General features: G+C 38.1%; 1 protein-coding gene across 9 annotated transcripts in view; it reads left to right on the top strand.

Moving 5' to 3' along the window:
* TRDN (triadin) overlaps window positions 1-16,777 on the top strand; it is a 426,217-nt gene that overhangs the window by 323,266 nt on the left and 86,174 nt on the right. For all 9 annotated transcript variants that reach the window (XM_056125007.1, XM_056125005.1, XM_056124999.1 and 6 more), the window contains one exon: window positions 3,004-3,054. In XM_056125007.1, the coding sequence (XP_055980982.1) occupies window positions 3,004-3,054 (51 nt within the window). The remainder of the gene's footprint in view (window positions 1-3,003; window positions 3,055-16,777) is intronic.

Genomic DNA, 16,777 nt, shown 5'->3' with positions numbered 1-16,777 from the left:
ATAAAATACTTAAGCCTATAGAACAAGCTAATTTTTTCACTGGTGATTGAAAGATTAAAGTCTTACTTTGTCTAATTTACAAACTTTTAAAGAATATATACCATACCTAAAAGTACCTTCAATATTGTCCAGTTACCACTAGGGAACTTTTGCTTCTATTAGGCTGTTCAGTTAGAAATAAATTATAACATGGGTTAAAAAATTCCATTCCATTCAAAATAAAGCCAAACCAATAATGTTTGCACAACAAAGATCCCAAGCTCAGAAAAAAGAAAAGACAGAAAAAATAAATATAATTGGGTTTAAAGCTCTTTAGCACGTATTTACTTTAAACATATTTAAATAATAAAAGTATATATGCTAATTTCTTTATCCTGTAGAATAAAGAATAATTAAATTCATTATTTAATATACAAAGAGAAAAGAGCAAAGAGAAAGTTTTAGCTGTCTTCCTAACAAAATCATAATTAACTAAAAAGCTAATAGACAATAACCGGAATAAATTTAAATTCTTACATTTCTGGCACAGTTAAAATTAATATTACATAAAACATTGTTATGGTTTATCTATTAAGAATTAAAAGTGCAATTTAAAAATATATTATTTTAAATATTCATTTGCTTTTAATTAAGACACTATGATTTGCAAAGTTGTCATAATAGAATTGTTTCAGGAATACAGTCTTGCAACATCAATCCCACAAGCAGTGTCCAAGGTTCCTAGCTATCCCCCAGCCACCTCCATGACAGACTCAGTGATCACTCCCTATAGGTTTCTGAACTATTGGGGTGCTACAGGTCAAATCCTCATCAGCTGTGTGCAAGGCAAGCACACTACTTGTAGTATTATCTCTCAGGCCTGAGATGAAATGCTTTAAATTTGGTTTTAAACATGATCAAGAGAACTGAAGTTCTTGAGACTTTTACATGTGAGTTCAGTCAACTCTAGCAAATTTTATAGTCATAGTCATCTAAAGCTGTTTTTCTCAACTTTTTTTTTTTATCAAAGGCACTCAGTGTTTCCTTCCCCTTTCCTATCAGGTGATTCTGATATGTTGTGCTATATACCCTCGCATGTTATTCCTTCACACATTTACAGTTCATGAGGTGGTATTCTTTATTTTTTACTTATGGCCTTGGAATATCCTGGGTTCCCACATTTCCTCTGGGGATCACATGACCCTAGTTGAGAAACACAGATGTAAACCAACCTCCTGAATGTCCAAGATAACTGACCTGCATGATTTGCTGTTGATGGTTGATGACTCGAAACTGGACCTGAGCCATTGACTGGATTATCTGTGGGTGAAGCCTAATGGAGTCTAGTTGCCAGATGCATTAAAAAGCCAACACCATCAGAGATTGCAAGGAAGAAAAAGGTTTTATTGCAATACAGAGTGTGCTGGGGACAGAAGCAATGCTCTAATCTACCTCCTGAATCCTTTGTTATAATGAATATTTTGTACATGTAGAAGGAGAGGCTTGAAACCTCCATCTGCTTATTTTTGGAAAAATAAGTAGGAAGTGATTTTTGAGACAACACAATTGGCAGTGTTTAGAAAAAACAAGTTTTAGGAGAAAAGGGAGGATGGCATGGTTTTGTACACTTCTAAAAATGTAACCTAAAAGGCTTCTTATTTCTTTTGATTGTTGAAAGACAAAAGTCAAGAGAACAAAAAAATGGGGGAGAGGGAGTATGCCAGAGTGAGTTTTTGTTGTTCCTCTTCTGTAAAACAGAATATATAGATTTGTATTTTTGTCTAAATCAACTTCTGACAAGAAACCTTGTTCCTTCAAAGGCCAAGTTAGATATCTCTCTCTCAATAGGGCCATGTTTTCATGATCAGTTGTAGTACTTACATGTCAGGTGATGATCTCAGAGCTATTGCTCAGGAAATAGCAAGCAGAAACTGCAATGTCTATTTCAGTTTATCCTAGGAAGTAACACAGCATCAACTTCATCACACTCCGTTGATTAAAAGTTACTCAGACAACCATACTGATGAACTGCCCATTTCCTCTCTCTCCTTTTATAATGTGGCTTCCTGGGGCTAGAGCTCTAGTAGGGCTCCTATTTCACATGAAGCCAGCAGAAGTTAAGAGTGATCCCTGAATACAGAGCCAGGAGTAAGCCCTAAGCTCCTCTGGGTGTGGCCCCAAATCAAAGAAAATAAATGAATAGCAAGCAAATAAATAACTATATAAATGATAAAATAAAATGTGTCTTTCAATCCATGTAATCTCTGTTGATATCACACCCTTCATTTTCACGGTCTATCTCACTACCTTTCTCCAAGATATATCCAATCCCACAGTTCAGTTATCAGACTCAGAACCTTTGGGATTGAGTTCAGAGATGTTGTTCAAATCTGTAATCTTCTATTTACATAAGTTGAGAAAGTGGTTTAATCTCTATATAAAAAGCAGAAATAAATAAGAGAGGAACTTACTATCTTACTGGGTTGCCATGAACAAAACAGAAATTTCACATATACTTATCAGAAATGTTAAATATTACTATATATATATATACATATATAGTTGTCTTTCCTAAAGCTCATAGCATATAATTTGCAAACTTTTGTATGCCTTTCCTAGTCTTCTCTTTATAATAATATTAATAGGAGCTGGAGCAATAGCACAGTGGGTAGGGCATTTGCCTTGCACGTGGCCGACCCAGGTTCGATTCCCAGCATCCCATATGGTCCTCCGAGCACTGCCAGGAGTGATTCCTGAGTACAAAGCCAGGAGTAACCCCTGAGCATTGCCGGTTGTGACCCAAAAAGCAAAAAAAAAAAAATAATAATATTAATAATGATTTACCTTCTGATATTTGCTTTAATAATTAAAAGGCATTTATTCCAGCAGAGGTCTCTAATCTGAATATCAATAAAATGTCCTACTTATTTTCTAAACTTCAGTAAGGAAGACAGGTTAAGAAACTTTTAGGCTTTTAGACATCTATTATTGCTTGTAACTTTTTTCTCCCATGTTTCCTTGCAGACATTAAAAAAGAAAAATCTGAGAAGACATCTTCAATTCTGAAAGATAAAGGTAATAAAACTGATTAAGATGGTATTAATTATTTATTAGTAAAAGTGTCAAATTATTTAATAGAACATTAAAGTTACATCCTTTACAAAGGTGGGTGAAAAGTGCATTAGCCCCATTGAAATATTCAAAGACTTGCATTTGCTATTAATCTCTCAAACACTTCTTTCTATTCACTCTAATATAAATACTTCTCTGTTATTCAAAAAGAGAAAAAAAGGAAAGAGCTGTTCCCTAAAGAATGAAATAGAACCCGGTTGGAAGGAATCGAATCCGGTTCAGCCGGTATTAAAATATGTATATAAGACATATGTACATGTATATAAAACACATATATAAGACAGATATAAAAAAGACAGATATACATTGCACAGTTACAAGTAAGATCATGATCACCTCAAAGACATCCCAGTACAATTTGTGGTTAAGTCATGAAGCTCAGCTTCAGCTACCCATGGCAGCTCATGTTGGCAGAGATCTATTTTTCCTATCACTAACGGATGTAATCCCCATACTACTTCTTCAAGCTTGTATAATCTATCTTTGTTTTTAGTGTAGAGCACGTTACAAAACCTTGTAACATTTATTAGGCACATTGGATATTATTTACAGAGAAGTATTCTTAGTCTTTTATTTTTATATCTTAAACACATCTTAAACACACCTACCAAACTTTAAAATGAGACAAGCTTTAAAATGTGGGAAGGAAACTGGGAACACTTATTGAGGAAAATTGACCCTAGTGATGGGATTAGTGTTGAATGGGTTTGTGTGTCTAATATTAAACTGTGAATGACCGCAGTTTGTTAATTCTGTATCACTGTAGTACTATTCTCCTGCTCGAGCGGGCCCAGTAACAGTCTCCCTTGTGAGACTTCTTGTTACTGTGTTTGGCCTATTGAATAAGTCATGGGTAGCTTGCCAGACTTTGCTGTGAGGGCATACTCTTGGTAGCTTGCCAAGTACTCCAAGGGGGGGCGAAGGAATTGAAAGAGGCTCAGGTCAGCCACATGCAAGGCAAACACCCTACCACTGTGCTATAGCTCCAGCAATTTGTTAACTCAGTTGGAAAAAGTTTTTCTCTATTTAATCGTCTAATTCTTACAAAAATATTTGGTCTACTATTTTTTCTCCAGATATCACCTGTAGTCTGGGAGCAGCTGCTCATGTTCCACTTTAACTTTATGTGACAACACAAAATAGTATCAATCTTTTGAGAACTATCACAGGAACTTGCTATTAGGAATTATTTTTTCTTTTTGGATCACATCTGGTGATGCTAGGGTAACTCCTGGCTCTGCACTCAAGAAATAAAAGCAGAAATAAAAACAGGCCAAGCGAAAGTGGAAAATTGCTTCTAAAACTATTGTTTAGGTGATGCTGGTTGTCAATAATGTAATGAACTACATAAGGACTTTATTTTTAACCAATTCTTAAACTAGTTGTAAATGATAGTTGTAAAAACCCGATATGGAAGACATTATATAGATGAGTTAAATTCACACTGGTCATATTATTAAATTGAATTAAGTCCTATTTTAGTAATAATATTGTAGCCAATTGCATAGTGAACACTTTTCCCCAATGTAAAATTCTCTGTTATTTGCAATATGTCCTCACTGTCTCTAGAAATCACTGCATATAAAGTTATGTGAATGTCATCATTTATTGAAAATAATTTAAATATATCTTTTCATATAAATAGTGGCGATGCCTTCAAATGTCTTACAAAAACTGAATTTTAAAACTAATTCTGTTTCTATCATTTTTTATTTTCTGAATGCCATTTATTAGATAAAATCAAAGAAAAAATGGTAAAATGACTAGCAAATTTTTAGGTACTTTAAAATCCGCTCCAGCATTATTCTGTCTAAACAGGCTCTTTGAAGCTTGCTGATAAACTTGCCAGATTTAAAATGCAGCAATGTCATTTATTAAGAAGTCATTTATTGCATTGTAGTCATTATATTTTATAATTTATATGATTAAGCAACTAAGTGTTTACATTTGTCAGTCTCTCATAGACTGTACTTTTTTGCAAGTATTAAGTTTTATATTGAAGTAAGGTTAAAATTTTGAAGCTAGAATTATTACATAAAAATTATTTAGGGCACAGGAAATATTGGGAAATACCTGCCCAAGCACTGTGGGATACCTCCCCATCCACCTCTGCGGGCCTCTCCATTCTAAGTGTTTAGGTGGAGGCCAGGACACTCCCCTTCCCTGCGACCCACGCACCTCTTCTTTCTGCCTCCCTGGACCCCCTACGGACCCCTCTTGGGCAACCAGAGGACAGATTGGGAAACACCTGCCCTAGCTCTGCGGGACTCCCCATTCACCTCTTCTGGTACCTCCATTCCAGGTTCCTGGGTGGGAGTGTCCCTGGAACTGGCTGGGGGCGTGGCCACTACGTAGGGGCGTGGCCTCCCTCCTAGTGGGTGTAGCCTTTTCCAGCAGGCCGCTGCTTATGTGACTGCAGTTATATTTCGCATTCCCAGCATTCTGAACTTTCATCCCACCCTTTATCACCTAATACCGACAAAAAATTGCTGACCATCTCAACTACAATACAACAATATTCCCCTTGCCTACTCCAATTCTAACAAAAGACCAGTACGAAAGAAGCTGTACAAGCCCAATCTTAAAGAGCACCTTCTCCAAATTTTCGCTCAATGTCCATTATAAGCCAAAGAATAATGCCTGACTGAGAGGAAGGTCAGACTCTAGAAAGGGAGAAGGGTGACGACCATAGACTGACCTTATCCAGAATCCTTTCCCATGATAAGAAAACAGTGATAGTGAATACCAACGTTCTACCTCTAGACAACCAAAACAACAGGAAGAAACAGTGAAAATCTCCACTACAAGGAGAATACAAAGAAAACAGTCCCGAATCCTCAACCGGGGTTATCCAGAAATACGCTCTCTCCCATAAAGAATTCTGAGACGAAATGCAGAGGATGTTCAAGGATCTACTCAAAGATCAATGGAGGAGATATCCAGAAAACTAAAGGAAGAAATTAAAGAAGCAATAGAACAGATAGTCGAGAAAATACAAGAAGAATTGAGGGCAGAAACAAAAAAGCTACAAGAAGAAGTGTCACAAATAAAGGATTCAGTAGACAAAATTAAAAACTCAGTAAGTGCACTTAGCAGTAGTATGAATACGGCTGAAGACAGGATCAGTGAACTTGAAGATGAGCAACAGAAATCCCATAGGGAACAACAAGCAATGGGAAAAGACCTCAAAATGGCTCTAAGGAGAATCAGAGACCTAGGGGATGATGCCACGAGGAAAAACATTAACACCATTGGAGTACCAGAAGTACAGGGAGGCAACCCCAGTGAAAAAGCCACAGTCAAAAAAATCATTGCTGAAAAGTTCCCAGAGTTAAGTAATGCAAACATCCAGATCCATGGAGCCAGAAGGTTGCCAGCTAAAAGAGACCCTAATAAAAACACTCCAAGGCATATGATAGTCAGAACAATGGATGCTGTGGACAGAGACACAATACTACAAGCAGCAAGGCCAAAAAAGAAATCAAATACAAAGGAGCACCCCTTAGATTTACAGCAGACCTATCAGAGGAAACCCTCCAGGCCCGAAGGCAATGGTGGGATATAGTGAAAAAACTCAGTGAAATGAACGCCTCACCAGTTTATCCAGCTAAACTCTCACTCAAACTCAATGGAATGATACACCATTTTGTAGATAAAGAACAGCTCAGGAACTTCATAGACTCAAAACCAAATCTAAAAGAAGTATTGAAGGGGCTCCTGTAAGATAAGAAGGAAAACACTTATAAACACAACCAACCCCTACAGAAAGATGGCACAAAACCCCATGACAATAATCTTTCTCAATGTCAGTGGTCTAAATGCACCAATCAAGAGACACAGAGTGGCGAAATGGATCCAGAAACTGAAACCAACGTTCTGCTGTCTACAAGAAACTCATCTGAACAATCAGAGCGAACACAGACTCAAAGTTAAAGAATGGAAAACATTCCTGCAAGCAAACAGCTCCCTCAAAAAAGCTGGCGTGGCCATGCTAGTATACAAAAACATAAATTTCAGGTTGAAAAAGATTAGAAGGGACAGTCAAGGCCATTTTCTATTCATCAAAGGATATGTACAGCAGGAAGAAATCACTCTTAAATATATACGCACCTAATGAGGGACCAGCTAAGTACTTAAAACAACTGCTAATAGATTTTAAGGAGGACATTGCTAGCAACACATTAGTAGTTGGAGACTTCAACATCTCCTTATCACCTCTGGATAGATCCACTAGGACAAAACTCAACAAAGAAACATTGGCTTTGAAGGAAGAAATAGAAGAGAGAGGGAAAATAGACCTATACAGGGATTTACACCCCAAAAAGAAAGAATACACGTTCTTCTCCAGTGCACACGGAACATTATCCAAAATAGACCACATGCTAGGCCACAAAACATACCTCAATAGAATCAAGAAGATAGAAGTAGTATCAACAATCTTTTCAGACCACGATGCACTCAAGATAGAAGCGAATCACGCAAAGACATCGAAAAACAAATCAACCACCTGGAAAACTCAATGTTGAACAACAAATAGGTCAGGAATGAAATCAAAGACGAAATCAAAAGATACCTGGAAACAAACGAGAATGAAGACACAGCTACCAGAACCTATGGGATGCAGCTAAAGCCGTACTAAGAGAAAATTTATGGCGTTGCAAGAATTCCTAAGGAAAGAAGACAGGGACTACATAGATAACCTAACCACACAGCTCAAGATTCTAGAAAAAGAACAACAAAAGGAACCCAAGATTGGCCAAACAATAGAAATAATAAAACTTAGAGCAGAAATTAATGACATGGGGGCTGGAAAAATAGCACAGTGGGTAGAGCATTTGCCTTGCATGTGGTCAACACAGGTTTAATTCCCAGCATCCCATATGTTCCCCTGAGCACTGCCTGGGGTGATTCCTGAGTGCAGAGCCAGGAGTAACCCCTGTGCATCTCTGGGTGTGACGCAGAAAGCAAAAATAAATAAATAAATTAATTAATTAATTAACAACATAAAAACCAAAGAAACAATCCATCCGAAAGGTCAATGAAACCAAGAGCTGGTTCTTTGAGAAAATAAATAAGATCAATAAACCACTATCAAGACTCACAAAGAAAGAGAGAGAACCCTAATAAACTGAATCAGAAATGAAAAAGGGGACATTACAACAGAAACCAATGAAATCCAAAAGATCATCAGAGACTACTTTGATAGTCTATATGCCACGGAACAAGAGAATCTAGAAGAAATGGATAAATTCCTGGATTTCTATAATTTCCCAAGACTGAACCAGGAAGACCTGGAGTACCTGAATAGACCCATTCATATCAAGGAAATTGAAGCAGTAATCAAAAGTCTTCCCAAAAACAAAACCCAGGCTCAGATGGGTTCATTAGTGAATGCTTCCAAACATTCAAAGAAGACCTTTTGCCAGTTTTCCTCAAACTTTTCCAGGAAATTGAAAAAACAGGAACCCTCCCAAACAGCTTCTATGAGGCACATATCTCCCTAATAGCTAAAGCAAACAAAGACACCACCAACAAAGAAAATTATGGACCAATATCCCTGATGAACACAGATGAGAAGATCCTCAACAAAATATTAGCAAATAGAATCCAACAAATCATCAAAAAGATCATACACCACGACCAAGTGGGGTTCATCCCGGGGATACAAGGATGGTTTAACATTTGGAAATCAATCAACATAATCCATCAAATCAATAAAAGTAAAGATAAAAACCATATGATCATATCAATAGACGCAGAGAAAGCTTTTGACAAGATACAGCACCCGTTTGATGAAAACTCTCACCAAAATGGGTTTTGAAGAAACTTTCCTCAAGATAATCAAACAAAGCCATCTACAACACACCTATGGTAAGCATTATCCTCAATGGGTAAAAACTAAGGGTCTTTTCTCTAAGATCAGGGACAAGACAAGGATGCCCACTATCACCACTTCTGTTTAATATAGTACTGGAAGTACTCGCAATAGTGATTAGGAAGGAAAAAAGACATTAAAGCTATGCAGAGAGGAAAGGAAGAAATCAAGCTCTCACTATTCACAGACGATATGATACTATATATCGAGAACCTAAAGCCTCTACCAAGAAACTCCTAGAAACAATAGCCTTGTACAGTAAAGTTTCAGGCTATAAAATCAACACCCCAAAATCCATGGCTTTCCTATATGCAAATACTGAGAGAAAGGAAAGAGACATGAAAAAAATAATCCCGTTCACAATTGTGCACCAAAAAATCAAATATCTCAGAATCAGCCTAACTAGAGAGGTAAAGGATCTCTATAATGAAAACTACAAAATGCTACTCCATGAAATAAAAGAGGAGATGAGGAAATGGAAACTTACCCCCTGCTCATGGATAGGAAGAATTAACATTGTCAAAATGGCAATATTCCCCCTAAACATTATAGAGATTCAATGCAATCCCTATAAAGATCCCCATGAAATTCTTCAAAGAAATCAATCAAGCACTCCTGAAATTCATGGAAAAACAAACGCCCACAAATAGCTAAAGCAATTATTGGGAAAAAAATATAGGGAGGCATTTTTCTTCCCAACATCAAACTCTACTACAAAGTGGTAATAATTAAAACAGCATGGTACTGGAACAAAGCCAGGCCCGGAGACCAATGGAACAGGTTGGAATATCCGTACACACAACCCCAAATATATGAATATCTAATCTTTGATAAGGGAGCAAGAAATGTGAAGTGGAACAAGGAAAGCCTCTTTACCAAATGATGCTGGTATAACTGGACAACCACATGCAAAAAAATGGACTTACACCAAGCACAAAAGTCAGATCAAAATGAATTAAAGATCTCAACATCTGGCCAAAATCCATAAGATACATTAAAGACAAGGTCGGCAAAACCCTCCAGGATATTGAGGCTAATAGTATCATCAAAGACGACACTCCACTGATCAACCAAGTGGAAACAGAGATTTTAAAAAAATGGGACTATCTTAAATTAAGAAGCTTCTGCAAACGTGAAGGACTAAACCACACTTGTCACAATGGTAAAGCAATGCAAAAGCCCACCAAACTTTATTATTGAAGAGGCTAACCCAGAAGACTTCAACAGTATAGTGTTAGACAACCTCTCTGACAAGGAATTCAGAAGGGAGCTACTTAGGATGCTTAGGGAACTAAAAGAAACAATGGAAAGCAATGCCAACAAAAGACAAGAGGATTTGAAGGCAGAAATGAGGAAAATGCAATCGGAAATGTCAGACCTAAAAAACCTGGTAGGCGAATTAAAAAACTCAGTGGAAGGCCTCAGCAGCAGAGTAAGAGCTGCTGAGAACAGAATCAGTGAGCTCGAAGATCAAGTTCAGAGACTCTCCAGGAAAGAGCAGAAAATGGAAAAGAGACTCACAATTCGGGAACAGATGGCAAGAGTAGATCGTGACGAAGCCAAGAGGGGTAACATAAGAATTCATAAGAATTATTGGAGTTCCAGAGGGAAAGGAAGAAAACCTTGATGAAGAAGAAACTGTCAAAGACATCATTGCTAGAATGTTTCCAGAGCTGAAGAAAACTTGTGACCACATTCAGGAGGCCCGAAGGGTACCAGCTAGAAGAAATCCGAATAAAAATATCCCAAGACACATTCTAATCAAAATGACCAAAACCTTAGACAGAGACAAAATTCTGAAAGCAGCAAGATCGAAGAAAGAAATCTCTTACAAAGGAGCATCCTTAAAATTCACAGCTGATTTTTCTAATGAAACCCTCATGGCCCGCAAACAGTGGTGGGACATAGTGAAAAAACTCAGTGAAATAAATGCCTCTACAAAAATACTTTACCCAGGGAGATTCTCATTCATAATAGAAGGAACAACACACAATTTCACAGACAAACAACAGCTCAGGAACTTCATAGACTCAAAACCATGGTTACAAGAACAACTAAATGGGCTACTTTAAGGCAAGACAGGCCCCTCAAATACACCAAATTTCAACAGAACAATGGGGCAAAATCCCATAACAATAATCTCTCTCAATGTCAATGGGCTAAACGCACCAATTAAAAGACATAGAGTGGCAGGATGGATTAGAAAATTGAAACCAACATTCTGCTGCCTGCAAGAAACACATCTCAATAGTCAAAGCAAACACAGACTCAGAGTCAAAGGCTGGAAAACAATCCTACAGGCAAACAGCTCCCATAAAAAAAGCTGGGGTAGCCATCCTAATTTCAGACCACATCGATTTCAGAGTGAAGAATGTCATAAGAGACAGTGAAGGCCATTTCTTATTGATCAAAGGATCTGTACAACAGGAAGAACTTACAATAATGAATGTATATGCACCTAATGAGAGACCAGCAAAATACTTAAAACAACTACTCATAGATTTGGAAAAAGACATCAATAGCAACACAATACTAGTGGGAGACTTCAACACCGCTTTGTCACCGCTTGATAGATCAATCAGACTCAAGCTTAGCAAGGACATACTTCATCTGAGGGAAACAATGGAAGAAAGGGACTTAGTAGATATATACAGGACACTTCATCCTCAAAAAGCTAAATACACATTCTTCTCAAGCGTACATGGAACATTCTCCAAGATAGACCACATGCTGAGCCACAAAACATGGCTCCATAAAATTAAGAAGATAGAGATTGTATCAACAATCTTCTCAGACCATAATGCGCTGAAATTAGAAGTATATCACACACAAAAACAGAAAACTAAATCAAACACCAGGAAATTAAACAGTGCTCTATTGAACAACGAGTGGTTTAGAAAGAAAATCAAAGAGGAAATCAAAAGATTCCTAGAAACAAATGAAAATGAGAACACGAGTTACCAAAACTTATGGGACACAGCAAAAGCTGTGTTAAGAGGAAAGTTTATAGCTCTACAAGCATTCCTCAGGAAGGAGGAGCAAGCACACATAAGTAACCTAATCTCACAGTTTAAGAGCTTGGAGAAGGACCAAAAAAAGGAGCACAACACGAACAGGATAAAGGAAATAATAAAACTCAGAGCAGAGATTAATGAGATGGAAACCCAAAAAACAATCCGAAAGATCAATGAAACCAAGAGCTGGTTCTTCGAGAAAATTAACAGGATCGATAAGTCTCTAGCAAAACTCACAAAGAAAGGGAGAGAGAAAACACTAATAAATCGAATCTGAAATGAAAAGGGGGTCATTACAACAGAAACTACAGAAATTCAAAGGATCCTCAGGGAGTACTTTGAGAAGTTTATGCCACGGAACATCAAAACCTCGAGGAAATGGATAAATTTCTAGACTCCTACAGACTCCCAAGGCTGAACCAAGAAGACCTGGAATACCTGAACAGACCTACCACCATCAAGGAAATTGAAATGGTAATAAAAAGTCTCCCCAAGCACAAAAGTCCTGGCCCGGATGGATTCACTAGTGAATTCTTCCAAATCTTTAAAGAGGACTTACTCCCAATCCTCTTTAAGCTTTTCCACGAAATTGAAATATCAAAAACACTTCCGAACAGTTTCTACGAAGCAAATATCACACTGATACCAAAAGCAGACAGAGATACCACAAAGAAAGAGAATTACAGACCGATATCCCTGATGAACACAGATGCAAAGATCCTCAACAAACTACTAGCAAATAGAATCCAACTACTCATCAAAAAGATCATACACCATGACCAAGTAGGATTCATCCCAGGGATGCAAGGATGGTTTAACATTCGGAAATCAATCAACATAATCCATCGTGTCAACAAAAGAAAAGATAAAAAGCATATGATCATATCAATAGATGCAGAGAAAGCATTTGACAAGATCCAGCACCTTTTATGATGAAAACCCTAGCCAAAATGGGTATACAGGGGACTTTCCTCAACATAGTTAAAGACATCTACCACAAGCCTACAGCGAGCATCATCCTCAATGGGGAAAAACTGAGAGCCTTCCCTCTAAGATCAGGAACGAGACAAGGATGCCCACTCTCTCCACTGCTGTTCAATATAGTACTGGAAGTATTTGCAATAGCGATTAGGCAAGAAAAAGATATTAAGGGCATTCAGGTAGGAAAGGAAGAAATCAAGCTCTCACTATTCGCAGATGATATGATACTATACTTAGAGAACCCAATAACCTCCACCAAAAAACTCCTAGAAATAATATACTTGTATAGTAAAGTTGCAGGCTATAAAATCAATACCCACAAGTCCATGGCTTTCCTATACGCAAACAGTGAGAGAGAAGATACATGAAAAAAATGATCCCGTTCACAATTGTTCCCCAGAAAATCAAGTACCTAGGAATCAGCTTAACTAAGGAAGTAAAGGACCTGTAGAAAGAAAACTACAAAACGCTACTTCAGGAAATAAAAGAGGACATGAGGAAATGGAAAGATATGCCCTGCTCATGGGTCGAGAGACTTAACATTGTCAAAATGGCAACACTACTGAAAGCATTGTATAAATTCAATGCAATCCCTATAAGGGTACCCATGACATTCTTCAAAGAATTCATTTGACCCAGCAATACCACTCCTGGGAATATACCCTGGTGAGGCAAAAACGTACAATTGAAATGACATAATGCATTTGCACTTCTATGTTCATTGCTGCACTGTTCACAATAGCCAAAATCTGAAAAAAAAACCCGAGTGCCCGAACACAGATAACTGGTTAAAGAAACTTTGGTACATCTACACAATGGAGTGCTATGCAACTGTTAGAAAAGATGAAGTAATGAAATTTACATACAAGTGATACTACATCGAAAGTATCATGCTAAGCTAAATGAGTCAGAAAGAGAGGAACAGACATAGAAATATTGCATTCATCTGGGGAATATAAAGTAACAAAAGGGAGACTAACACCCAAGAATAGCTGAGATAAGAACCAGGGGGTTCACTCCATGGCTTGGAGGCCAGCTACACATGCTGAGGGAGAAGGCAGCTCAGATAGAGAGGGGAGCACCAAGTAAAGGGTGTTGGGATGACCCTCCCAGGATGAGAGATGGATGTGAAAATAGATTATAGACCGAACATGATTGCCACTCAATGCCTCTTTTGCAAACCACAGCACCCAAAAGGAGAGAGAGAACAAAAGGGAATGCCTTGCCACAGGGTTGGGGTGGGTTGCGGGGCAGGGGCAGTGGGAGGGATCCTGGGAGCATTAGAGGTGGGGAATTGGTACCAGTGGAGGGATGGGTACTCAATCATTGTATAACTGAAACCCAAGCTCAGAAATATGTATGGTCAACATCTGCGCCACATGAAGTTTCACTAATAAAGAAAAAAAAATTTAAAAAAAACAAAAGAAATTGTTTAGGGCACACTTGCTGGGAATGTGATAACCCTGAGTTAATTAGAGAAATATCTTTAGATTGTATTTTTAAGGAGGTATAGAGAGCTCTTTGGAAGACTATTCCAAGTATTAGAGGAGTACATGATTTGTTGTCTTTTGTTGCTAGTTCCTTTTAGAACAAAGCCTGTTTTTGTGGCCATATTCACTCAGAATCTACAAAATTCTGTTGGCTGACCATATTATCAGTTATATTTTTTCTAGCATTTACTCCTATTCTAATACTACAGACTTCTAAGGGCTGCTTTGGCTCATCTGAGGATTTAAGATTCATTCATTGAATGAGGAATTACGGACCAAAAAATCCCCGAAAGCAGAGGAAAGTTTAGTTAATTCCTATTCTACAGAGAAAGTGATAGCAGTTCCTCAGGTTTAGAGTAGTTGGGCTGGACATCAGATAGAATCACCAGATTTGTGACCCACGATTGTTTCTTTGGATCTAATAATAGAGAATTCTCAGCATACTTATCTTCTTTAATGGCCTGATGTTCAGTGTGCATCACTACTGACATGCAACTGTTTTATGTCTTCACTATGATTTTTCTTGGTTATTTCTTATCAAATAACTGGAGTTAATGGTGGAATAAGCTACTGATGAGTTTAAAATGTATCCTAATGATCTAAATTTCATCATGATATTCATGCTAATCTACCACTGTCTTTGTCTCTGGAATCAGGTCAGGGGAAAGACAAACTTAAACCTTCTTTACTAGTTTCTTTCACCTTCGTAATTGCTCAGACTATTTTGACAAAACACAGCTAATATCCAAGCACCATTAAGTACTACATATACCCTGAGACCAACGCAGAGTCTCCTGACTCCGCGCCTTGGAGGATGGTGGGTTGAATTTCCCTCCCCACCCTGAGCAGAGCCCCGGCAGCTGAAGACCTCCAGTTCCAGCCACAGACATTCTTAGGACCACTCTCTACACATTTGGAATAGCCTTACACATGAAGGAACTGGCTGAGGAACCCAGGTGTGCGGGACCTGGGGTGTAGATCTCCAAGCCTGCTTGGATTGGGACTGGGGCCTCCTCCACCCAGATCCTGCATCTTCCAGTATGTAGGCATTACACCCACCAACTGCCCCCGGTGCCATGTAATTTCATCAACAGCCAAGACCCAGAGACTATAAAACCCTGCTCCCGGAAGTGAGTTTTTACTCTGGAGAAACTGGCAGGCTACCAAAAGTATTCTGCCCACACGGCAGAGTCTGAACAAACTCCCCGTGGTGTATTCAATATGCCAAAAACCAGTAACAATTATGGGTCTCATTCTCCTGACCCTGAAAGAGCCTTGAATATGGCACTTCTTAAAATCTCAGGGCTAGGATGAAGGATATGGTACTAGGGTCTGCTCAAGGCAATCAATGAACAACAGGAAGACAGTGATACACCCTGATAATTCACAATCTGCCCCCCAGGCCTTTGAAAAACTACCAAAAATAAAAACAGGAAGGAGGGAGATAAGGAAGCAAGGAAGGGAAACAATTTATTTTTTAATCTGTTCTTCAAAGATTTTCTTTTGATAGGCATGAGAAATGAACTTAAAGATGCCTTGAGAAGTGACATAAAATCAATGATGTCCTATCCTCCCTAATGCTGAAGTACAGAATTTCCATACAGAATTTCCTTTATGTGTGTAAGGATCAATCAGACTTGATACCTCACTCACTCCATTGAGTAATTAGGGACTACTCAGACTAGACTGTCAACTTGATAAAGTAACTAAGCTTCACCAAGTAAACCAAGAAAAGGCATAGTATTAAAGTTTGTAGAAGAAAACCAAGCATAGGAGCAGAAAAAGCAAGAGTGATCCCATTAGCAAATAGAACATTCATTCTCCAAATTCAGTGTGATGGATTTATGACCTTCATATATCCTGTAAAAGTTTATCAATCTGTGTGTTGGATAGATAATCCAGTGGGGAAAGCTCTTGCCTTCCCCATGGCTGACCTCGGTTTGATCCTGATATTTCTTATACCCCAGAGAATTGCCAAGATTGATTCCTGAGTGCAGAGATAGAAGTAATGCCTGAGCATCACCAAGTGTGTCCCATAAACCCAAAAACAAACCAAAGATAAGTTTCTTTGTTATTCAACGTACTTTATCCTCACACAAAAAAATCAACAGTCACAGCCTTTCTCTCTAGGTTTTGAACTGTATAACTTCAATTCACGAAAACATATATACTCATCTATTTAAATCTACCTGCTCAGTCATGAATTGTGAAGTTTTCAAGCATTGTACTCACCCACTCCACTGAGAATATGCCTCCACCACTACTTGTCATTTCACAACTCATTAATTCTTTTGGTTGAGCCAGGA

This window comes from Sorex fumeus, unplaced genomic scaffold (genome assembly GCF_029834395.1).
Source record: "Sorex fumeus unplaced genomic scaffold, SorFum_2.1 ptg000054l, whole genome shotgun sequence".
NCBI lineage: Eukaryota > Metazoa > Chordata > Mammalia > Eulipotyphla > Soricidae > Sorex > Sorex fumeus.
The sequence above is the reverse complement of the archived record's forward strand: the minus strand, read 5'-3'. Positions and strand labels throughout refer to the sequence as shown.